Below are 24,575 nucleotides of genomic sequence, written 5' to 3'. Positions count from 1 at the left end.
GAAGGTGTCATCAACAGTGCTACCAAGCAGCAGTTAACTCAGCAATGACCTGATCATTGTTCAGTTTGGGTTCTGCCAGGGCACTCAGCTACTGACCTCATTAAAACCTCGGTCCAAAAATGGACCAAAAAAGCTGAACTTAGGAGGTGAGTGTTGACTGCCCTTGACATCAAGGCAGCATTTGATTGACCATGGCATCAAGGAGCCCTAGCTAAACTGAAGTCGATGTGAAACGGGAAAAATCTCCAAAGATTGGAGCCATTCCTAGCATTGAGAAAGGTGGTTGTGGTTGCTGGCATTCATCTCAACCCCAGGAGTTTGCTGCAAAAGGTCCTCAGGGTAGTGTCCTAGATCCAGCTTTCATCAAGTACATAATTTATGATCTCCCCTCCATCAGAAGGTCAGAAATGGGGATGTTTGCTAATGATTGCACATTTTCCACTCCCATGTGCGACTCCTCATACTGAAGCAGTCTGTGTCCATATGCAGCAAGACCTGGGCAGCTTTCGGGTTTGGGCTGATATGGGGCAAGTAACATTCACACCACACAATGACCACCTCCAACAAGGAAGAATCTAACCATTTCTCCTTGATGTTCAACAGCATTACCATTGTTGAAACCCCCTTCATCAAAATCCTGGGGATTGCCATTGATCAGCCATATAATACTGTGGCTACGTAAACAGGTCAGAGGCTGGGAATTCTACGGCGAGTAGCTCACTGTCTGACCCCACAGAGCCTGCTCTCCCCCGCCACCATCTGCAAGGCAGAAGTTTGGAGTGCAGTGGAATGTTCTCCACTTTCTTGGATGAGTACAGCTCAACAACAGCCAGGACAAAAGCAGCCTGCTTGATCAGGACCCCCATCTATCACCTTAAATGTTCAACCATTCCACCACAGGCGCACAGTGACAGCAGTGTGTACCATTTACAAGATGCACTGCAACAACTCACCAAGCTTCCTTTGACAACACTTTCAAGCGCTCAATCTCTGTCACTTGATAGGCTGAGGGCAACAGACACATGGAGAACACCACCTGCAACTTGCCTTCTAAGCTGCTCACCATCCTAGCTTAGAACTATATAATTCAGTGGGTCAAAAACCTGGAACTCCCTAACAGCATTGTGGTGTACCTACTCCACATGAACTGCAGCAGTTCATAAAAGACAGCTCACCACCACCTTCTCAAGGGCAATCGGGGATGGACAACAAATACTGGCCTTGCCAGTACTCACATTCCATGAATAATAAAAAAAAATTCACCATCTGTTCCTTGAACTCTGGCAGTCCATTTCACACATTCACTGGCATGTGCATAACTGTAAACTGCCTTTTGCAAGCTTTTGCCCCCATGTTCTAGAACTTGTAACTGAAGTTTATTTAATCATTCTCTGAACTTGTGCCTGGAAAGACAGCATTTATTGCCCATCTGTAGTTGCCCTAAGTTTGATACAAATGAACAACAAGCTAGGTCACTTCACAGGCAATTAAAAGCCAAACCATGTTGGTGTGGGACTGGCATGGGTCTCGTATAGGTACACTGGTTGGTTTCAGCAAGCAACCCATTAACTTAAATTTAAAAATTTGAAGTTTTTCCTTGATTAATAAACTAAGAAGTGGTTATTTGTATAACCAAGAGAAGTTAACAAACCACCCAAAAAAAAATCACCAAGTTGGCATTGTTCAAACTATGAATTGCTGAAATGTTGGTTAAAGTGTCAATTGAGGTTAAGCTCTTCTGCTCCCTCCCCCATGGCATTTACATACCCTGATGCTGCCTGGGTGAAGAGTGGCAGAGTCCTGGGAATAGGTATGTCAGTCACCCCATCAGCTGGAAATTATTATGCAGTACAAGAGTTTGAAATTGGAAGAATGTAAATAAAACAAATGAAAAAGGTGAAGTATGAATTAGAACGATTTATAACAACAAGTTGCATTTATATAGCACCTTGAACACACTGTCCCAGAAGGATGTTATTAAATAAAAAATTATGCTGAGCCACTTAAGCAGATATTAGAGCAACTTGGTTAGAAGGGTATGTTTTACAAAGTGTCTTAAAAGAGCGAGAGAGAAGTTGAGAGGTTTGAGAGAAATCCAGAGCTTGGAGCCAGGCAGCTGAAGGTATGGCGCCAAATGGTGGAGTGATTAGCTAAAGTTAGAGGAGTGAAGAGGTGTCTGAGGGTTGTGTGATTGGAAGTGATAGTGAATGGCAGAGTTTTGAAAACAAGGATAAGAATTTTAAAATTGGCACCTGGGTAAGCAACACTTCAGGGGTGTTGGGTGAATGTGACTTGGTGCAAGTAAGAACACAGGCAACAGAGTTTTGAATGAGTTGAAATTAATGGTGGGAGGAAGATGAGAGGCTGTCCAGGACTGCAGTGAAATAGTCAAGAATAGAGGTAACAAAGGCATGGATGAGGTTTTTAGCAGCAGTGAATGAACTCAGCCATGGAAAGAGTCAAGCAATGTCACATATGTGGAAATGGGCAGTCTGAGTAATGCTGTGGAAACGTGGTTGGAAGCTCATTTCAGGATTATAAACAGTCTGGTTCAGCCTGAGACGGTTATGGTGAAAGGGATGGAGTCAGTAGCAAGGGCGTGGAATTGCCAGAGAGATAGACAGATAGCGAGACAGGCAGCCTAAGAAAAATCTGCAGAGTGTCAATTCTAGTGAGTTCAGTTTTGCAATTCAATTTCAATTGAAGGAAATCATAAAATAACAACTTAATAAAAAGGACATTGTAATGATCCCAGCTGATGTTTCTACTGGACAAGCCAGATCCCAGGTTGGAACCTGGCTTGATAGATCGTAACTTTTACTTTTTTTTTAGAAAAGTGGAGTGCAACTACTGAACAGAGTCACATGAGTCAGCTAATGATCATTCAACAAAAGAATAAATCACTTATTAAACAAGCAAAGATGACCTGTATTACAATATTCCTTCACCCACAACTATATCTTTACAGATATATTCAGATTCATAAGGTAACACAAGTTATGAAAGCTATCATATACTCTCATGTTCACAGTAAGTACACAGTCCATGTAAACCAATAGGCCACCTGTGGTCAGGCACACCACACTCTGAAACCAAGTGACAGATGTCACCCCAAACAGATGTTATGGATCTCCCATCAACTCCCCCCAGACGCTTGTCACACTGTGAGCCAACTAGTTTCACTGAACTCCTCTTTTCACACGAGGGTTTCCAACCTCCACTCTTGAAGAACTCGCTATGGAATTTTCACCCAAACGCTGCTTTTTCTTGGACGCCTTCCACGAGAGTCCATCTCCAGGTTTTGAGCTCTCCTTCTGATGTTCCTCTCCCCTGGATCGCCACATGCATTCAAGCTTTGCCTTCCATGCACACAGTCTCAGATACTCAGCCATGCTAACAGAACACCACTGCTTCACTGCCCATAGTAAGGAGTCACCGACCTTTGGCTGTCTTCTCGGATCTTCTGGCTTTTGCTTTAAGTCTGCTTCCTGCAGCTTTCTCCCTTTAAGCTTGAAGCCTTCCTCTGCTCCTCACTCTTAACTTCACTTAATAGGACTTTTTCCAGATTCATGTTCTTTTCCTTTGAATAGAAGGTCTTCTTGACATTCCTCCTTTCTGTCCCACTCCTTGGCTTTGGGATCTTTTGGGAAATCTGCTTTCTGCAGTTCCCTCTGCTAAGTCCAGCTTCCCCTGGCTCCTGATTTCAACTGAACTAAAAAAAACTGCTGTTCTGTTTCTCCCTGTGTCTGTGGGCCCCCTGTTGGTAGGCAACCCCAGTTTTTCTACTTCGCGTCATAAAACCGCTTTAGAGTTCAGGTACACGAACAAACCCACAGACTTGCAGGCAACTTTTAAAATGAAACTGAAACTCAAATTCCTCCCTTAATACCAATACAGAAACACAAATTAAACTTAAATTTCAAGCTAAAACTCATTCCTACCACCCACAAATACAAATATAACTTAAACTATCTCTCATTCCTAACAAGATGGTGACTTAAAGTTTCAAAATTTGAATATCAAGACTTGGGCAATTGTATTTTGTGGGTGCGATTGTAGCAAACTAGAATGAATGGAGCCATTGAACATTTCATTGTTTCTATTACAGCTTTGGCCAATATGTTAGCCATTAGTTGCGTGTGCCTAATTTGATTTCTGATTGGTGAATTTTAAAAATGTGTAATAGACAATGTTGAGCATGTGACCTCTCATTAACATGGCTTACGCAAGGGTACTTTTTGTGTTTGCTGGTGAAATGAAAAACAGAATGTGCGAGTGTATTTTGCTCATAAGGGCTTAACAACATCAACAACTTGCATTTACATTATGCCTTTAACAAAGCAAAACATCCCAAAGTGCTTCACAGGAGCATTATCAAACAAAATTTTGACACCAAACCACACAAGGAGACATTGGGTGAGGTGACCAACAGCTTGGTCAGAGTTAAAATTTAAGAAAGGCCTAAAGGAGAAGAATGAGGTAGAGAGTTTCACTTCCTGGATTACTGGGGGATGTTTAAATAAATGTGTGTGAAGAACGTTTACCTATTTTATGTGAGTGCCTGTAAGGGTTTTTAACTTAAAATGACTGTGGTGCCTGAAATGGCATAATGACTGCCTTACACATGTGGTTAGTCAGCTATTTCTCTTCAAAACCATCGATCAACAAACTCCCCAGAGTAAATACAACCTTAAAATGTTGGCTAATTCTCAAACAGTTTGTGTAATTTTTAAGAAGGAGCCATTCAACCTATTTTTGTACCACAGATTAAACTGTTCTGCATGCATCCCATGCGGCAGATAATGATGGAAAACAAGCTGGAGGTTCACAAGGACAAGACCTTACAGGAAGCTGTGGAGATAGCATACAAGGTATGTGGACTTGAGGAAGGAGCTTTTCAAGATGACCAGACCTTTTGATAAGAGTATATAGGGGGAAAAATTATCCCTCTAATATATTGCTCAGTAACTAGAGGTCATGGATTCAAAATCATTGGAAAAGTATTGGGAGGGGAAATTGTTTCACTTAGTCTTCAGAATCTGGCATGCTCAACCTGGAAAGAAGGTGGAAGTTGATTCCATAAATAATTTTCGAGGGAGCTGGTACAGGTACTTGAGGGTATGGAAGTTAGAGGGTTACAGATTTAAAAAAACAGGGTTGTGGGACTAAATGTTGTTATGACGCCGCTGATGGTAAATGCCAAACTGCCCAAATCCCAGAGGGAAACTTAAAACAGCTGCCAAAACGTTTCTTGCAATTTGTGTAGTATGAGGAGAGGTTCTGAAATCCGGAAATGATATCTCCGACTACGTGTGATGATTTTAAAGTAGAGTAAACATTTATTAAAAGAATAAAGCAAAAAAAACACAATTACACCTCAACACAAGAATAGCTTCACACAGTACTTCAGTGACACAGTTCCATAAGATCGTACTTTAACTCCCCTCAGAGCTAACCGTCCCCTTTTCTGTTCAGCAACTATCCTTATAGATTTCAAAATCTATAGAATTCCAGTAATTTTTACCACACAGTGCCTTTTTTCCCTTGGGGTGTCATCTGACTCTGACAGCATCTGGTTCTTCCAGTCTGGTCTTGTTCACACACTCTTTTGGGAGTTCTGACCAGATATCCTATGCCTTCTGGGAGATTGAAACAGCTACCCCCACATAGGCTTCAGTATTTCTTGAAATGCATTCCTTCCCTTTGACCTTTCTATTGTCTCAATCAGTCTCTTCAGAAATGCTTTCTTCCCAGAATGGATTAAACTTGTTTCTTTACCCTAGCTCTTAGACTTATAAAAAAACAAATTTACCTTACTCACGCCATTTACAACTTGTATATATCCTCCTTCAAACTAAAGCATTCAAAACCACTCCTATTAATGCTTTATGTAACACTCTGATTGAAGTTCCTCTTGGCTCATTAACATGTCAAAACCATTTCTTCTTATTGGTTTTCGACTCTTGCAGTCACTCTGGCTCTTACTTCAATTACTATATTTACAAATCCCCAACAGCCTGTCTTCAAGTACATAAGAAATATGACGGTTATTAACAGAAGAAAAATATTCCAGCTTCTTGTTTTCTTGATAATATAACCGCATGTTCAGAGAGCCAGCACAGACACAACAGGCCCAATGGCCGCCGCTTAGGCTGTATGTTTCTAAGGTTCGTTTTAGTTTCTTAGAAACAATCACCTATCAGATGTTGCAACACTGGCATTAATTATACATTAACAGTTAGTGACAGCTTCTTTTTCTGTGCTTTCCGTTTGAAGCTCATGGATTTAGAAGAGGCAGTTCCACCTGACTGCTGCCGCTTGGTCAAGTATGATGAGTTCCATGATTATTTGGAACGCTCTTATGAGGGAGAGGAGGATACTCCAGTTGGGATGCTCCTTGGTGGAGTTAAATCGTCTTATATGTTCGACTTGCTCCTGGAAACGAGACAACCTAATCAAGCTTTTCAGCCATATAAATCGGGCGGTAAGTTTCTTTCATCAGCATCAGGAAAATAACATTTTAATTTCAAAACCTTCCTAACCCACGGCCACTACCATCTAGAAGGACAAGGGCAGCAGACACATGGGATCACCACCACCTGGAAGTTCCCCTCCACTCACCATCCTGACTTGGAAATATATCTCTGTTCCTTCACTGTCACTGATTAAAATCCTGGAACTCCCTCCCTAACAGCACTGTGGGTGTACCTAAACCACAGGGACCACAGCGGTTCAAGAAGGCAGCTCACCACCACCTTCTCGAGGGCAATTAGGGACAGGCAATAAATGCTGGCCTAGCCAGCAACGACCACATCCTGTGAATGAATAAGTTAACAAAAGTTGAGAATGTATTTGGAACCTGTGACTTTTCTTAGTTAAAATTCCATTTTCAGACTCATGTTTCCACCACCAAGTCAGACCAGTCCAACTGTACCAACAACTTTGCAGCGCTCCCTTGGTGCAGCCCCTTCGACAGTGCAGTGCTCCCTCAGTACTGCGCTTCTGGCTGTGCAGTGCTTCCTCAGTAATACTCCTCCGACAGTCCAGCATTCTTTTGGTGCTGCCCCTCTGACATTGCAGAGCTCCCTTGGCGTTACCCCGGTCCCACCCCTCTGACAGCGTGGCACTGCCCCGATGTTGCCTGTCACAACACCACCTTAGTGCCAGACTGGCACGTCGGCCTGGATTATGTGCTTGAGCCCGCAATGGACCCAAAGGTCCCTAATATAAGCGAATCTGCTACCATCTAAATGAAATAAAAAGACAAAATGCTGGAAAAACTCAGGTCTGGCAGCATCTGTGGAGAGAGAAACAGTTAATGTTTCGAATTTGTATGACCCCAAGGTGAATTTGGGTCTATTACTGGGCATCTGGGCCACAAAACGGTGCTGAGCAATGTCAGTACCAGAATGAAAATGTCATTGCTATTTTTCCCATCTCATTTTGACCTCTTATGTTTTCTTTAGAAGTCATGGTGAAAGTGCACGTGGTTGACCTTAAAACAGAAACTCTGATTCCACCTGTCAGTGTCCGTGCTTACCTTAATCAAACAGTGGCAGAGTTCAAACAGCTCATTTCCCAGGTAAGAGCTGCAGATAATTTGGTTAATTAGTTTATCTACTTTAGTGAGTTCTTTTGAATTTCAAGGTTTTGAAAAGCAGTGTTGCCTTAATGAGCTGAATGTAGACCTTAAGCAATTTGGCTCTGGTTGCAAGCCAGGAATGTTTAGCAAGTCTTGACATTATTTGCAGCAGAAGTTAGTACTACTGGTACATGACCAACCTACTTTTGGCATTTAGTTTTAATTAGGTGGCCCACATACCTAAGTTGTGAAGCCATAAGAAAGGAATATTGTTTTCAAAATGTTAACCTACATTAGTCCATGGATGTGATACAAAGAAAGCAATTTATTAATTTTATAACTATTATGCAAACATCTTAAACAGACCAAATCTCTGAGCATAGAAAGAGGAAACACAGGCAGTGTTGTTTCATGTGTTGACTCTATCAGACCTGAAAGATGAGAGAGCTCCTCCAGTGAAGGCGTTGAGAGTTGCAACCATAAGTTGTTGGCCAGAGGGTTGAATGGACTGCGAGCTGCTCAGTAGAAAAACAGGAATCTGGTAAATGGTTTGAAAGCACATCTCTGTGAAGCAAATCAGAAGATCATGAAATTGGTGAGGCAATTAAAAAAGCAAATCAAACTAGGTGAAAAGACCAAACAAAAACTGCAGGTACAGAAACCTTGAAAGAAAAAGTGTGTGTGCTGGAAACTCGAATTGTTCATTGGTACTGAGAGGGGGAAAATACAGGCAGTATTTTCAATACAACACTGAGCAGTTTTCTGGCCATTTAAACCAGGCTTGTCCAACTGATGGCCCACAGGCTGTGTTATAGCTCGTGAAGCCCCTCCATGTGGCCCCTGAAGCCACTGTTCAAAATGCCATTAAGTGAAGGTAAGTGAAATACAAGATTTTGCAAGGAACTGCCCCTCCAATCACAGGCTGTTCCTTTCCGGCATTTGCTGCTGATAGAGTGGGGGTGATGTAGTTGGTGTGAGTTAGGGGTGAGTGAGTGTGTGTGTTGGTTGGGGCGGAGAAGGTGAGCGTGTGTGTGGGTTCGGTTGGTGAGGGTGTGTGGGCTGGGGTGGAGAGGGTGTATTTGTGGGAGGGGGGCAGGGAAGCTCTGTGGGGGGGGCAGAGAGGGTGTGTTTGTTGGGATGGAGTGACGGGAAGGTTGTGTGTGTGGGTGTGTTGGGGGGAGGGAGGGGGTGTGTGTGTGTTGGGGGAGGGAGGAGGTGTGTTGGGGGAGGGAGGAGGTGTGTGTGTTGGGGGAGGGAGGAGGTGTGTGTGTTGGGGGAGGGAGGGGGTGTGTGTGTTGGGGGAGGGAGGGGGTGTGTGTGTTGGGGGAGGGAGGGGGTGTGTGTGTTGGGGGAGGGAGAGGGTGTGTGTGTTGGGGGAGGGAGGGGGTGTGTGTGTTGGGGGAGGGAGGGGGTGTGTGTGTTGGGGGAGGGAGGGGGTGTGTGTGTTGGGGGAGGGAGGGGGTGTGTGTGTTGGGGGAGGGAGGGGGTGTGTGTGTTGGGGGAGGGAGGGGGTGTGTGTGTTGGGGGAGGGAGGGGGTGTGTGTGTTGGGGGAGGGAGGGGGTGTGTGTGTTGGGGGAGGGAGGGGGTGTGTGTGTTGGGGGAGGGAGGGGGTGTGTGTGTTGGGGGAGGGAGGGGGTGTGTGTGTTGGGGGAGGGAGGGGGTGTGTGTGTTGGGGGAGGGAGGGGGTGTGTGTGTTGGGGGAGGGAGGGGGTGTGTGTGTTGGGGGAGGGAGGGGGTGTGTGTGTTGGGGGAGGGAGGGGGTGTGTGTGTTGGGGGAGGGAGGGGGTGTGTGTGTTGGGGGAGGGAGGGGGTGTGTGTGTTGGGGGAGGGAGGGGGTGTGTGTGTTGGGGGAGGGAGGGGGTGTGTGTGTTGGGGGAGGGAGGGGGTGTGTGTGTTGGGGGAGGGAGGGGGTGTGTGTGTTGGGGGAGGGAGGGGGTGTGTGTGTTGGGGGAGGGAGGGGGTGTGTGTGTTGGGGGAGGGAGGGGGTGTGTGTGTTGGGGGAGGGAGGGGGTGTGTGTGTTGGGGGAGGGAGGGGGTGTGTGTGTTGGGGGAGGGAGGGGGTGTGTGTGTTGGGGGAGGGAGGGGGTGTGTGTGTTGGGGGAGGGAGGGGGTGTGTGTGTTGGGGGAGGGAGGGGGGTGTGTGTGTTGGGGGAGGGAGGGGGTGTGAGTGTTGGGGGAGGGAGGGGGTGTGTGTGTGGGGGGGTGGGAGTGGGCGTACGTGTGTGTGTGTGGGGGGCGGTGGGCGTGGGCGTACGTGTGTGTGTGTGGGGGGCGGTGGGCGTAAGTGTGTGTGGGGGGGAGCGGGCGTACGTGTGTGTGTTGGGGGGGGAGCGGGCGTACGTGTGTGTGTTGGGGGGGGAGCGGGCGTACGTGTGTGTGTTGGGGGGGAGTGGGCGTACGTGTGTGTGTGTGGGGGGGAGTGGGCGTACGTGTGTATGTTGGGGGGGAGTGGGGTGTGTGTGGGGTGTGTGTGGGGGGAGTGGGGTGTGTGTGGGGGGAGTGGGGTGTGTGGGGGGGGGAGTGGGGTGTGTGTGTGGGGGGGGGAGTGGGTGTGTGTGTGGGGGGGGGAGTGGGTGTGTGTGTGGGGGGGAGTGGGTGTGTGTGTGGGGGGGAGTGGGTGTGTGTGGGGGGGGGAGTGGGTGTGTGTGGGGGGGGGAGTGGGTGTGTGTGTGGGGGGGGGAGTGGGTGTGTGTGGGGGGGGGAGTGGGTGTGTGTGTGGGGGGGAGTGGGTGTGTGTGTGGGGGGGAGTGGGTGTGTGTGTGGGGGGGGGAGTGGGTGTGTGTGTGGGGGGGAGTGGGTGTGTGTGTGGGGGGGAGTGGGTGTGTGTGTGGGGGGGAGTGGGTGTGTGTGTGGGGGGGAGTGGGTGTGTGTGTGGGGGGGAGTGGGTGTGTGTGTGGGGGGGAGTGGGTGTGTGTGTGGGGGGGAGTGGGTGTGTGTGTGGGGGGGAGTGGGTGTGTGTGTGGGGGGGAGTGGGTGTGTGTGTGGGGGGGAGTGGGTGTGTGTGTGGGGGGGAGTGGGTGTGTGTGTGTTGGGGAGTGGGGTGTGTGTGTGGGGGGGGGGGGAGTGGGGTGGGTGTGGGGAGCGGAAGGGATATGTGTGGTGGGGAGAGGGTGTGTGGGGGGTGTGCAGAGGGGATATGTGGTGGGGGGGGTGGGAGTGAGGTGTGAGTTGGGGGGGAGTGGGGTGGGGGGTTGTGGGGGGTGGGTGTGTGTGTGTGTGTGTGTTTGTGGGGGCAGTGGTTTTGTTTGGGGGGAGTGGGTGTGTGTGTATGGGGGAGGGAGTGGGGTGTGTGTGGTGGGGAGAGAGGGGGAGTGTGTGGTGGGGAGAGAGGGGGAGTGTGTGGTGGGGAGAGAGGGGGAGTGTGTGGTGGGGAGAGAGGGGGAGTGTGTGGTGGGGAGAGGGGGGGGGGAGTGTGTGGTGGGGAGAGGGGGGGGATTGTGTGGTGGGGAGAGGGGGGGAGTGTGTGGTGGGGAGAGAGGGGGAGTGTGTGGTGGGGAGAGAGGGGGAGTGTGTGGTGGGGAGAGAGGGGGAGTGTGTGGTGGGGAGAGGGGGGGGATTGTGTGGTGGGGAGAGGGGGGGAGTGTGTGGTGGGGAGAGGAGGGGAGTGTGTGATGGGGAGAGGGGGGGAGTGTGTGGTGGGGAGAGGGGGGGAGTGTGTGTGTGTGTGTTGGGGGGGAGTGTGTGTGTGTGTGTGTGGGTGGGTGGGCTGAGTGGGTATGCGTGTGTGTGGCCAAGGAGTGGAGGTGTGTTTGTGTGGGGGGAGGGGAAGGGGGTGTGCGTGTGTGGGGGGTGGGGGGGGAGTGCGTGTGTGTTGGGGGCGAGGAGGTGTGCGTGTATGGGAAGGGGGGGAGTGCGTGTGTGTGTGGGGGGTGGGGAAGTGGGTGAGGGGTTGTGCGTGTGTGTGTGGGGGGAGGGGTGGGGGTGAGCGTGTGTGGTGGGTGGGGGTGAGCGTGTGTGGGGGGGGCGATGGGGTGTGCGTGTGTGTGTGTGGGGAGGGGGTGTGCATGTGTGTGTGGTGGGGAGGGGTTGTGTGTGTGGTGGGGAAGGGGTGTGCATTTGTGTGGGGGGGAGGGGGTGTGCTCGTGTGTGTGGGGGAAGGGGGTGTGTGTGTATGTGTGGGGTGGAGGAGGTGTGCGTGTATGTGGGGGGGGGGGTGTGTGGGGATGAGGGCGTGTGCGTGTCTGTGGGGGTGGAGGGGGTGTGCGTGTATGTGTTGGGGCAAGGGAGTGTGTGTGTGGGGGTGAGGGCATGTGCGTGTATGGGGGGGTGCGTGTGTGTGGGGGTGAGGGCGTGTGTGTGTATGTGGTGGGGGTAGGAGGAGTGTGTGTATGGGGAGGTAGGTGGTGTGTGCGGGGGAGGGGTTGTGTGTGTGGGGATGAGGGCGTGTGCGTGTATGGGGGTGGCGGGGGTGTGCGTGTATGTGTTGGGGCGAGGGAGTGTGTGTGGGGGTGAGGGCGTGTGCGTGTATGTGGGGGTGAGGGCGTGCGTGTGTGTATGTGGTGGGGGGAGGAGGTGTGTGTGTATGGGGAGGTAGGTGGTGTGTGCGGGGGAGGAGGGGGTCTGCGTGTATGTGTCGGGGGAGGGGGTGTGTAGCGAGTGCGGGTTGGGGAGGTATGGTGTGGTGACCTGAGAGAGTGTGTGAGTGTGTGCGATGTGCAGTGATATTGTGTGTTGGTGGGGTGGGTGGTGCGGAAAGAGTGAGTGTGGGGGGGGTGGTGGCGGAGTGTGTGTGTGGGGTGGTGGGGAGCGTGGAGAGGATGTGTGTGTCTGGTTCACTCCCAGTCTCTCGGTTTTTATTCACTCACCCCCACCCAGAGAGTGTTGGTGGGGATGAAGGCTACTGAGGGCCCTGAGACTGGGAGTGAGCCGGACATGCACTCTCTCACCCCCTTACAGTGTAATGGTCATTTTTATTACTTTTTAATCAAAATATCTATTGGTGGCACAGAGAGGGAACCAGCAGTGTGTACACAACAACGTATTGCTTTCACATGGCTTTGTTTTTGCTCAGCAAACTGTTCTCTTGGTATTCAATTTTTTTTTGGAATTCACGTATCTTTCCGAAATCTGCTCATTGTCCCTTGAGTGAGGGGAGAAAATGGAAATATGCCCCCTCCTCCCCCACACACAAAAGTCTTTTTATTTTTTTAATTCCCCCCTGAATTCCTGATAGAAATTGTCAAGTTTTGTTTTTCAGTTGGTCAGTACTGAGCATTTAGAGATGAATGGCTGAAATTGAGTTTTACATGCACAGAGCTGTTACGTTATACACTGCTTCCTCTGTGTTTTTGAATGTGTCTAGCTGCAATGCACTGTGTGATTTTATTAAAATAAAGGCAGCTGATGGATAAAATTTAGTTTTTTGAAAAGTCATTTGAAAATACTTCAAAACTCAAACTGCAGTTGCCCAACTTGAGCCATAATAACATTCCCTTTCCCCAGGCATCATCACCATCTTCAATGGGCCCCCCTACCCATGACAGTCCTGAACTGCTGGTTCCCTCTCTGCCACCAAACCCCTACCAACCTCAGCCCAGCTACCCCCACCCTCTAACTCTGCTTGAACTGAAGACTACACTAGGTTCTGCTTGCCCGGTTCCCCAGTGTCGTGTGAGGTTGGTTCTAGTGTGGTTTTTCAGATTGATTTTCAAGGAAACTGTGTCCTCAGTGTGTCCCCCCACCCCCAAACTCATTTTATGACATAAACTTGTGGGTAATGACTTTTCTGATGCAGTTCAGTGGGTCACAGACCCAGCACAATATGTTGTGCCTTTGCTGATGTTTTGCTGGAGCAATCTTTATCCAGAGAGTGGCGCTCTAAGCATTCATATCATTAATTTGAAACTGACCAACCAAATAATTCATCCAGTGTTTCGAGACCACACAGCTACTTTAACCTTGCTTCAACAAGCCTCACATGTTAACACAAACTTTTATATTTGAAAGATTACGGAACCAGCTTTGTTCCTAAATCCGCAGTTTTCTGTCTGAACAGTTACTAGTGTAATCTTTCTCTATGAATATATTTAAAAACTTGAAAAAGCAAATGTTTATCATAACGATTATCACCCACTACCAGTAAACTTACTTTCTAATTTTTGAATAGTAGTGAGCGAAATGAAACAAGGAATGCCAGTTTGATTATGGCTTTGAAATAGAACTTGAAAACTCCCAATGCTAATATGCAAATGCACGTTTTGACCTCCTGTTACCACCAGATAATAAATTGCTTTCACACCTCAGACATTGGTTCTTAATGAATTATTCGTAAAGCTTTAAATAGTTTCATGTTGAGGTTGAACACATTTCTTTTGACCATAGCACACAGTAGTGGTGTAGTATGGATTATCAGTTTTATTTTCTGTTGAATATGCATGATTGTGGTTGTGTAGCTGTTCACATCCCATATAGGTCTGTCATTGATGTAGTAAGTTAAGGCTTAACTATAGTTTTTGCTATGTTACTATACTTCATTACAAATAGTGTAGGCTTGAAGGGCTAAGTTTGCAATAATAAACCAACTTGCCTGATGTCTCAATACCCTTCACTCTTCCTTCAGTGGTGGGGAGAGGGGGTGGAGCAGAGGGTAAGGAGCAGAGCTCCTCTTACTGTGCCGATTCCTCAATTTCACTCCTGTTGCCCCACACAGAAGAATTATAACAACAATCAATGGGATTTTCCTCAGCTTTCAAAGAACATGTTGTTCTGAAAATTTGATGTCTCATGGGGAGCATGTAATGTTTCTGTTTTATCTCAGGCGACGGGACTCTCCGCTGAGACAATGCGTATTGTATTGGAACGTTGTTGCAATGACCTGCGAATGCTTTCTGTGCCCAACAAAACACTGAAGGCCGAAGGGTTCTTCAGGAGTAATAAGGTGAGTTCATAAAATGGATTTTGCAATTAATGGATGAATGGTATTTTGCAGAACTAACTGGAGGGAGCTGGATTGCTGAGGCCATCAGAATTTATGAGCCATTCCAATTTAATACCAGCAAGACGGGTACAGCAATACAGTTTTAGCATGAAAATAACTAATATGCAGAGTGAAGCAATTAAACACAGATGATAAAATATTGCCTTTCTGAAGGAAAATTGTATTTTTAAAGTAAAACATGATGTGTTTCGTGTGGCTAATCCTATTTGAGATTAAATTAGGTGGTAACTAGTTCCCTATGGCAAGAATTATCTATATCAATGTAACATCATACGTTTCAGTTCAAATTACACATTTCTGTTGGGGAAGTCATCAAGTAAGGTTTTGTACCTCAAATTAGATATGTTTGAAAAAGATAGAGATTTATCATGATGTTTTTGCGTGTTTTGTAGATCTAGGAAATTCAAAACATTCATTGCTTTTTGCTGAATTTTACCACAAGCAGCACACAAACATGTAAAGAAGGAAAGACTTGCATTTTATAGCACCTTTTCTTAACATCAGGACATCCCGAAGTGCTTTACAGCCTATGAAATACTTTTGAATGTAATCACTGTTGTATTGTAGGAAACCTAGCAGCCAATTTGCGCACAGCGTCCAACGTATGGCAGTGTAACAATGACCAGATAATCTGATTTAGTGATGTTGTTGCAGTGATTAATAAAGGAAGAACTCCTCTGCTCTTCCTCAAAATAATGACGTGGGATCTTTTACATCCACCTGAGAGCAGGCGGAGCTTTGCTTTAACATTTCATCTGAAAGGCAGCACTCTTTCAGTACTGACAGTGTGTCGGTCTGGATTTTGTGCTCAAATCTCTAAAGTGGGGCATGAGCCCAGAACATTCTGTCTCAGAGGGGTGAGTCTATCAACTGAGCCATGGCTGACTCCTTTTTGTAAAGCACGTGGAACTTAGTGTTTTGAAAATAAATCCATGCGATTTTAAGGATTTTGTGATCATTTGTCTTGTACTTTATTTATTATATTTTCTGCAGAACAGCGATTTACACCCATTCTAACCTCAGTTTTAATGTGTTCTAGATATTTGTTGAAAGCTCAGACACCCAGGATAATCAAGTGGCTTTCACTGAGTCGCAACTGTGGCATCTACTAGACCAGCATGCCAATACCATTCGGCTCTATGTTTCATTGCCAGAACAATCGCCAGGATCCCAAGGACTAAGGTGTCTCCACCAAAAAGCTGCAGGGGATCCAGGCAGCCAAGAAGACAGTTACGAATGTGTGAAAGGGTCCTCGACGCACAGGAAACCTGTGGAAGCCATTTTGGAGGAAAGCACAGAGAAATTAAAGAACCTGTCACTGTTGCAGCAACAGCAGTCGTCTTGCACTCCAGGAGAAAATGGCGATGGCATCAAAAGTGCCGAAGACAGTGACTTTGAAACCATTGAGTCGCCATCACAAGAAGCAGACTCATCGACCTCTGTGGACAATAGAGAGCTGGAAAACCGGATTCCCCCCTCTGATCCAGAGACCCCACTCCAGTCAGAAGAGCGGTCAGATTCTGATGTAAACAATGACCGGAGCACGAGCTCCGTGGACAGCGACATCCTCAGCTCCAGCCACAGCAGCGACACTTTGTGTAATGCCGACACGGCCCCTATCCCCCTGACCAATGGACTGGACTCTCACAGCATCACGTACAGCCGCCGCTCAAAGGCCAATGAAGGGAAGAAGGAAACATGGGATACAGCGGAGGAGGATTCTGGGACAGATAGCGAATATGACGAGAATGGGAAGGGCAGAGGATTGACACGGTACCTGTACTTCAAAGCAGAGCAGTGCACTTCTGAGGATGGATCAGGTGATGGACAGAAAAGTATGTTGTGTTTTGTGTGAGGTGCATATTAAAGGAACTTTAATACGTATTTCTTTATTTGTTGGTGGTAGAATTGCCCTCTGTGTTTTCAGTTATCATCAACTTCCTAAATAATGCATAGCTTGAGTTCAAAAAGAGTGAAAGTCATCCAGTTACTCATGTAGACCCTAAGCTAACATGTGGGCATTCTGCTGCTTGGCTGTGCCAACATCAGCATCCCATGTAGTCTTTCTTACACAGCACAGAAACAGGCCATTCAGCCCAGCTGGTTCATACCAGTGTTTATGCTCCACATGAGTCTCCTCCCATCTTTCATCCAACCTCATCGCTGTATCTTTCTGTTTCTTTCTTCATCATACATTTATCATGCATCCCTATATTCCCAAGAGTTTAGAAGAATGAGACATGATCTCATTGTAACATTAAATTCATAAAAGACTTGACAGTGTAGATGCTGGGATGCTGGTTCTCCTGGCTGGGGAGTCTGGAATTAGTGATTAAAGACTCATAATAAGAGGTCAACCATTTTGGAGTAAGATAAGAAATGTTTTCACTCAAAGGTTTGTGACTTTTTGAAATACTCTACCCCAGAGAGCTATGGATGCTCAGTGGTTGAATATATTCAGGACAGAAGTGAATCGATTTTTAGATTTTACGGGGATATGGGGAGTACAGGAAGGTGGATCTGAAGTAGAAGATTAGCAGTGATCTTTGTGAATGGCGGAGTAAGCTCAAAGGGCCAAATGGCCTACTCCTGTTTTTGGGTTCCTCTATTCTCCTTAAATGCATCTGTGCTATTGGCCTCAATTGCTCCTTATGGTGGTGAATTATACATTCTCACCACTCCCTGGGTAAAGAAGTTTTTCCTGAATTCCCTATTGGATTTATTAGTGTCTATCTTACTTTGCTGGCTTCTAGTTCTGGTTTCATTTGCAAGTGAAACATCTCTTTTTTCACCCGATCAAACCCTTTCATAATTTTAATTAAAGACCTATTATCAAGCCACCCTCAGTCTTCTCTTTTCTAGAGAAAAGTACCTCAGCTTTTTCAATGTTTCCTAATAATTATAAACTCTCAGTCTGGTATCATTCTAAAAAATTTTTGCACCTTCTCCAGTGCCTTGAAATACTGTTATAATATGGAGACCAGAACTGTTCACAGCACTCCAAGTGTGATCTGGTCAAGAATCCATACCAAAGTAAAGTAACTTCTCTCCTAAATTGTATCCCTCCGGAAATGAACCCTGGTGCTTTGTTTGCTTTTTATTAATCTGCATCACTACTTTCAGTGATTTGTGTATCTGTTTTGCCAGATTTGTCTCTTCCTACCAAAATGCACCACATTATTCTTATGTTGAGTTAATTTTTCAGTTACATTCCCATTCTGCATGCTTATTCTGAATGTAGTCTGACTCAATTTCTAAGTGGTAGTCTTCAAACTGGTGGACCAAGTTGGACTTAGGAACTTAATTTTCTCAATATTTTCAAATAAAATTTGTCTTTATTTGAAAACTGCTCAGTAAGGCTTGATAGTACTTTGTGTTCACTAAAATAAAGTATTACAGTTCCTTTAATGCTTTTAAAAAATATATGCCACTCACTTTTTAAAAAAAATGTTTAATTTACGTTTCTTCCTCAGGTTGTGCATCATTCCCAGCCATGCGGTTGATGCTGAATGATTGGTGCTTGCACGAGTGGCTGAGTGTATTATAGCTTCTTCAAATTTGTGGCCTGTACTTGCACATCCCCACAATGGGATGGCTGAGATCAGTAACTTGGAGGATGCAATCGTAAGCGCAGACGCACATCCTGCTACTCCTTTTGCATCCCCTGCTCTTCTGATACGCCTCGTGTTTTACCCATTAAACTGCCATTGCTTTACCCGTTAAACTACCATTATTCCCTTTGTTTTCTTCAACTTTGATACAGCAAGCACCTAGTCCTTGGGCGCAGAGCTGTAAAACTGGCCTCCTGAGGGAGGGAAGACAGCTTCTCAAGGTGGGTTTTGTTCTCTGCCTCTGAAAATGAAGCTCTTGCTGTAAAGCGCTACACTCTTGTGGCCAGGATTACAATTGCGGTTTTTGCATGATTGCTCGAGTGCCAATTCTGTTTTTTGCAGCAGATCACTAAATATACCACACTGTATGATAGGGTGGTGGACTTGGAACATCAGAAACTAGAGTGTAGAAAGCAAGTATCAATTAAATGGCGACAGTTCAAACTGCCTTACAGAGATTGCACTCTGAACTGACCACGATTTCCAATGTTTTCCATCTTCCTTAATTCCATTGAACTAAAATTCTTGCAGCGTTTCTCAAAGGTACAGAACACTATAAACTAGCCACTAAATTAATGGCAGTTGTTGCAGGTAGCCTGATTTGTAAATCTCTTTATTAAACCACTTTAAATGGACAGTATATGCCTGAAAGCATCCATGACCACCTGAGACAATTAGCAGAATAGCTGGTGGGTTGTAGGGCTTCTTCTGCTTCCTACCTGGTGCTTTATAAAGGAGCAGTACCTTAGTACTTCAGTCAAAGCATGATATCGACAAGCAGATTATAAACCTTATCTTGTGAAATCTAATGTTTTGTTTTTACGCTATTATTGTCTATCTGTCAATATATACATATGGCATGTCCATCACAGCCTAGATGTTAAAAAGAATTGAAGAGAATATAAAGCTGGTCATTTCCTACTGGTTTCTCATGTTGACGAGGAATTGAAGACTTGAAAGCAGCTGCCAATCTAGAGAAAACTCTCCCAACTACAGAAAATACTCTTTAACTGCGGTCAGATCTGTCAGTTTGCAACAGTTAGACCCTGTGACCTTAGGTCAGATTAAACACCTTTGCAACAAAATAATATATAGTCGATTACACAATATATTGCTCCTGCCCTCATAAAAGTTGATAAAAGCCAATTCATTATTCCCTCTGTAATATTCCTAAACTACAAGACTCTTTAGGTTCCCACATGATGACACTTCTATATTAAAAGTGTGAATCAATATGGCTGTTCAAAAGAAGTTTGCAATTTATAGGAATTATATCATGAGGGGTTTTTACTGAAGTGGAGAAACTGTTTGCACTTACAGGGTGTCAGTAATCAGAAAACCAGAAGAAACCTACTTAAGATAACTAGCAAAAAATCCAGAGGGCAGATAAAAGAAAATATTTATATAGCAAGTTATGATGATCAAGAAAGCGCTGTTTAAAAGGGTGGTGGAAGCAAATTCAGCAGTAATTTTCAAAAGGGAATTGGATAAGTCCTTGAAAAGGAAAGATTTGCAGGGCTATTATGAAAGAGCATGGGGTGTGGAACTAATTGGATAGCCCTTTCATAGAGCCAGCAGAAGCAAGATGAGGTGAACAGCCTCCTTCTGTGCTGTACAATTGAAAGGCCTCACAATTTTGTTTTTAACTCCACCCTCCCACACCCCCCACAATTTCTCAAGTTTTTGCCCACTTTTGATCCATTCCCATTGAATTGGGAGGGGAGAATGTTTAGTGTTAGATACCTGTACAGTGGCTGGACCATGATTTAGATTCATGATAATTTTCTAAAAAGGGCAGCGAAAGTAAATTCTGTAACCGATTTGAGAGTTCAATTTGCAGGTGATTTGTGGGCAGTGGGCTCTTTAGTTAATGTTGACAGGATTGAATAGAGTAATAGAGCAGGGGGGTAATCTAGCAGGTAACCAAACATTCCAATAAAATAATTTCAACAATGTTTCAATAATGCTTTTAAAGAGCAGTAGTAATAGCTTCTTTTCATTTCCTGCATGAGTGCCAGACCTTGATTACACCTAGAGCTGATTACAATGTTAACAGCCTTAGCTTTGATATCTTTACTACCCTAGGCCTTTTAATACTTCAAAATTCTGACAAGCAGGTGAGTACGCCTTTCTTCTGCTAAATACACCTTAGAAAGGACTGATATGAGGTATATTACTGAAAGGAAGACCAAAAATGAAATTTGCAACTCAGATTTCCCTTCATTAGAAAATAGTTTACTCTTTATTCCATTGAGTCAGAACTAACTTGGAATCAGCGCAGTCTGATATGCACCCACATAAGGTAGTTTAAAAACTAGGGTAATCATTTACTAATTAGGGCCATCAATATACAATAGTCACTAATAAATAAAATAGGGAATTCAGGAGAATTTTCTTCATACTGATAGTGCTGAAAATTTGGAGCTTGTTACTACAGGAAGCAATTGTTTTTATTTATTCATGGGATGTGGGCTTTGCTGTCTGGACCAGCATTTAATGCCCATCCCTAGTTGCCCTTGAGAAGGTAATGGTGAGCTGCCGCCTTGAACCGCTGCAGTCCGTGTGGTGTAGGTACACCCACAGTGCTGTTAGGAAAGGAGTTCCAGGACCTTGACCCAGGAACGGTGATAAATTTCCAAGTCAGGATGGTGAGTGACTTGGAGGGAACTTCCAGGCATTGGTGTTCCCATCTATCTGCTGTCTTTATCCTTCTACATGGTAGTGGTCGTGGGTTTGGAAGATGTTGTCTAACGAGCCTTGGTGAATTCCTGCATTGCATTTTGTAGATGGTACACACTGCTGCTATTGTGCGTTGGTGGTGGAGGGAGTGAATGTTTGTGGATGTGGTGCCAATCAAGCGGGCTGCTTTGTCCTGGATGGTGTCAAGCTTCTTGAGTGTTGTGGGAGTTGCATTCATCCAGGCAAGTGGGGAGTATTCCATCACACTCCTGACTTGTGCCTTGCAGATGGTGGACAGGCTTTGAGGAGTCAGGAAGTGAGTTACTTGTTGCAGGATTCCTAGCCTCTGACCTTCACAGTATTTATATGGCTAGTCCAGTTCAGTTGCCACTTGCCAGCCCAAGCCTAGATATTGTCCAGGTCTTGCTGCATTTGGAAATGGACTGCTTCAGTATCTGAGGAGTTGCGAATGGTGTTGAACATTGTGCAATCATCAGTGAACATCCCCACTTCTGAGCTTATGGTGGAAGGAAGGTCATTGATGAAGCAGCTGGAAATGGCTGGACCGAGGACACATTGATGTCCTGGAGCTGAGATGACTGACCCCCAACAACCACAACCATCTTCCTTTGGGCTGGGTATGACTCCAACCAGTAGAGAGTTTTCCCCCTGATTCCCATTGACTCCAGTTTTGCTAGGGCTCCTTGATGCCACACTCAGTCAAATTTGGCCTAGATGTCAAGAGCAATCACCCACCTCACCTCAGGAGTTCAGCTCTTTTGTTCATGTTTGAACCAAGGTTGTAACGCGGTTGGGAGCTGAGTGGCCCTGGTGGAATCCAAACTGGGCTTCAGTGAGCAGGTTCTTGCTAAGCATGTGCCGCTTGATAGCACTGTTGATGACCCCCTTCCATTACTTTACTGATGATCGAGAGTAGCCTGACAGGGTGGTAATCAGCCTTTTTGGATATGTCCTGCTTTTAGTGTACAAGACATACCTGGGCAATTTCCACATAGCCGGCTAGATGCCAGTCTTGTAGCTGTACTGGAACAGCTTGGCTATGCGTGTGACAAGTTCTGGAGCACAAGTCTTTAGTACTATTGCCGAAATATTGTCAGGATCCATAGCCTTTGCACTATTCAGTGCCTTCAGCCATTTCTTGATATCACATGGAGTGAATCGAATTGGCTGAAGGCTGGTATCTATGATGCTGGGGACCTCCGGAGGAGGCCATGATGGACCATCTGCTCGGCACTTCTGGTTGAGGATTGTAGCAAATGTCTCAACCTTATTTTTTTGCACTGATGTGTTAGGCTCCTCCATCATTGGGGATACAGATATTTGTGGAGCTGCCTCATCCAGTGAGTTGTTTAATTGTCCACCACTATTCATGATTGGGCGTGGCAGGACTGCAGAGCTTAGATCTGACCCATTGGTTGTGGGATCGCTTAGCTTTGTCAATCACTTGCTGCTTGTGCTGTTTGGCACGCAAGTAGGCCTGTTTTATAGCTTCACTAGGTTGTCACCTCTTTTTGCGTATGCCTGGTGCTACTCCTGGCATGCCCTCCTGCACTCATCATTGAATCAGGGTTGAACCATTACCATCCCCTCGCTTGTTGGTAATGGTAGAGTGGGGGATATGCCAGGCTAGGAGGTTTCAGACTCTGTTCAAGTACAGTGCTGCTGCTGATGGCCCATGGCACCTCATGGATGCCCAGTCTTGAGTTGCTAGATCTGTTTGAAATCTATCCCACTTAGCACAGTGAGGATGAGATCAAGTATGTTTTTCCCTATTGTTGGTTCCCTCACCACCTTCCACAGATCCAGTCAAGCAGCTATGTCATTCAGGACTTGGCCAGTTCGGTCAATAGTGGTGCTACCGAGCCACTCTTGGTGATGGACATTGAATTCCCCACCCAGTGTATGTTCTGCGCCCTTGGCACCCTCAGTGCTTCTTTCAAGTGATGGTCAACGGTGGGATATACCCAGGAATGGAGATGGTGGTGTCTGGGACATTATCTGTAAAATATGATTCCATGAGGAAGACTATCTCCGGCTGCTGCTTGACTAGTCTGAAAGACAGCTCTCCCAATTTTGGCACTAGCCCCCAGGTATTTGTAAGGATAACTTTGCAGGGTCGACAGGGCCAAGTTTGCCGTTGTCATTTCCAGTGCTAGGGTGGTCCGTTTGGTTTCATTCCTATTTTGAGACTTTGTAGCGGTTTGATATAACTGAGTGGCTTGCCAGGCCATTTCAGAGGGCATTTTAGAGTCAACCACATTGTTGTGGGCCTGGAGTCACATGTATGTCAGACCAGGTAAGGATCTTCAGTGAACCAGATGGGTTTTTACAACAATCGGCAATGACTTTTAATTCCAGATTTTTATTGAATTCAAGTTCGAGCCCGGGTCTCCAGACCATTACCCTGGGTCTCTGGATTACGAGTCCAGCGACAGTACCACTACGCCATCACCTCTGTTTTGAGGTGAATACTATGGATATCTTTAAGGGAAAGCTCGATAAATGCATGAGGGAGAAAGAAATAGAGGGATATATTGATATGGTAAAATGGAGAGGGGTGGGAGGAGATTCGTGGAGCATTATTACCAGCATTGGCCTTTTGGGCTGAACGATGTGCTTTTTGTGTTTATAAATTTGATACAATTCCAAATGTTTTGCTTTATTATTCCTGATGTTTGCAACAAAAAAAATCTATTAATTCCAGTCATGGAGTGTTCATTTCTTGCCCTTTCCAGTAACACCCATGATCTGTGATGGAATGGAGCAAAGGAATGTTTTTTTTAATGTAGCACATAGATTGGAAGATTAATGCACATATTTCAGTTCTGTGGCTGACTATGTAGCCAAATGACATTTTTAATGCTTTATTGTTGAATGCTGGCAGTGAATAATATACTGGTGAATTTAAATGTATGTAGAAATTGTGCCTACAGGTAATGTACTTAAATGAAATGTAAATGTTTTAAAAAGCGATATGATAAAATTATTTTTCAATTTAAATATTAGTGTCCCAGACTAACTGAAAGTCTAACTAAATAGAATAAATTCTTGCGGGAATAGCATTCAGAACAATTGGCCTTGTTGCTTTGACTGCTTTGACTGATTTTAAGAATGACTTTGGGATACATCGCTCTGTTTTATTTCAGCTCATTTTGTAACTGTTGCTCCGCAGGTCATTTTAGAACCAGCAATGCTGAGTGCTTTTTGAGAGAGGCATTGGTGAGCACACTTTGCTTCAATCTTTGGTCACTTTATGGCATGTTAGCATTGTCATTTCCTGATGTACAAGAATCACACAGCCAAAAGTAAAAGCACTACTGCTGTCAGTTGCAAAAAATCAATGCATTGTGCATTCTTGCAATTTAATGCAACCTCCTAATAAGCCAGCTGAGACTCTGAAACCACTTATCGTGCAGTCACTGCACTAATGGCCCCGATTATACCAAAATAACAATGAGATTAATGTTGCCTGCTGTTTATTAATGTGTAAATCAGCAACTTGAGGCGAGTAAGAGATAACCAATGAATTGTGAATCACTACAAGTTGCTGCAATTTATGCCTCTCTGCCATTAGTGTTATGCAAACAGCAGTTCGCCCACAACATTGATGCGTTTGTGCATCAATGATCCATTAAACTCACTGTAAAACGTTAGGGTAAGTACTTTTAAATGTGATTTGTTCCTGCAATGCCCCTCAACTTGTCCAGTCTAGAAAGGGAACAATCAAAACTCTGGAGTTTCAGT

General features: G+C 45.6%; 1 protein-coding gene across 4 annotated transcripts in view; it reads left to right on the top strand.

Annotated features, from left to right (window-relative positions):
* Window positions 1–24,575, top strand: part of usp47 (ubiquitin specific peptidase 47) — a 155,220-nt gene that overhangs the window by 107,937 nt on the left and 22,708 nt on the right. For 3 of the 4 annotated variants that reach the window (XM_041196914.1, XM_041196912.1, XM_041196913.1), the window contains 5 exons: window positions 4,767–4,871; window positions 6,277–6,484; window positions 7,467–7,582; window positions 14,341–14,460; window positions 15,560–16,355. In XM_041196914.1, the coding sequence (XP_041052848.1) occupies window positions 4,767–4,871; window positions 6,277–6,484; window positions 7,467–7,582; window positions 14,341–14,460; window positions 15,560–16,355 (1,345 nt within the window). The remainder of the gene's footprint in view (window positions 1–4,766; window positions 4,872–6,276; window positions 6,485–7,466; window positions 7,583–14,340; window positions 14,461–15,559; window positions 16,356–24,575) is intronic. The other variant, XM_041196911.1, reaches the window with a different exon arrangement.

The sequence above is a fragment of the Carcharodon carcharias genome, chromosome 10, assembly GCF_017639515.1.
Source record: "Carcharodon carcharias isolate sCarCar2 chromosome 10, sCarCar2.pri, whole genome shotgun sequence".
Classification (NCBI taxonomy): Eukaryota; Metazoa; Chordata; class Chondrichthyes; order Lamniformes; family Lamnidae; genus Carcharodon; species Carcharodon carcharias.
This window is presented reverse-complemented; position numbering and strand designations above follow the sequence as displayed.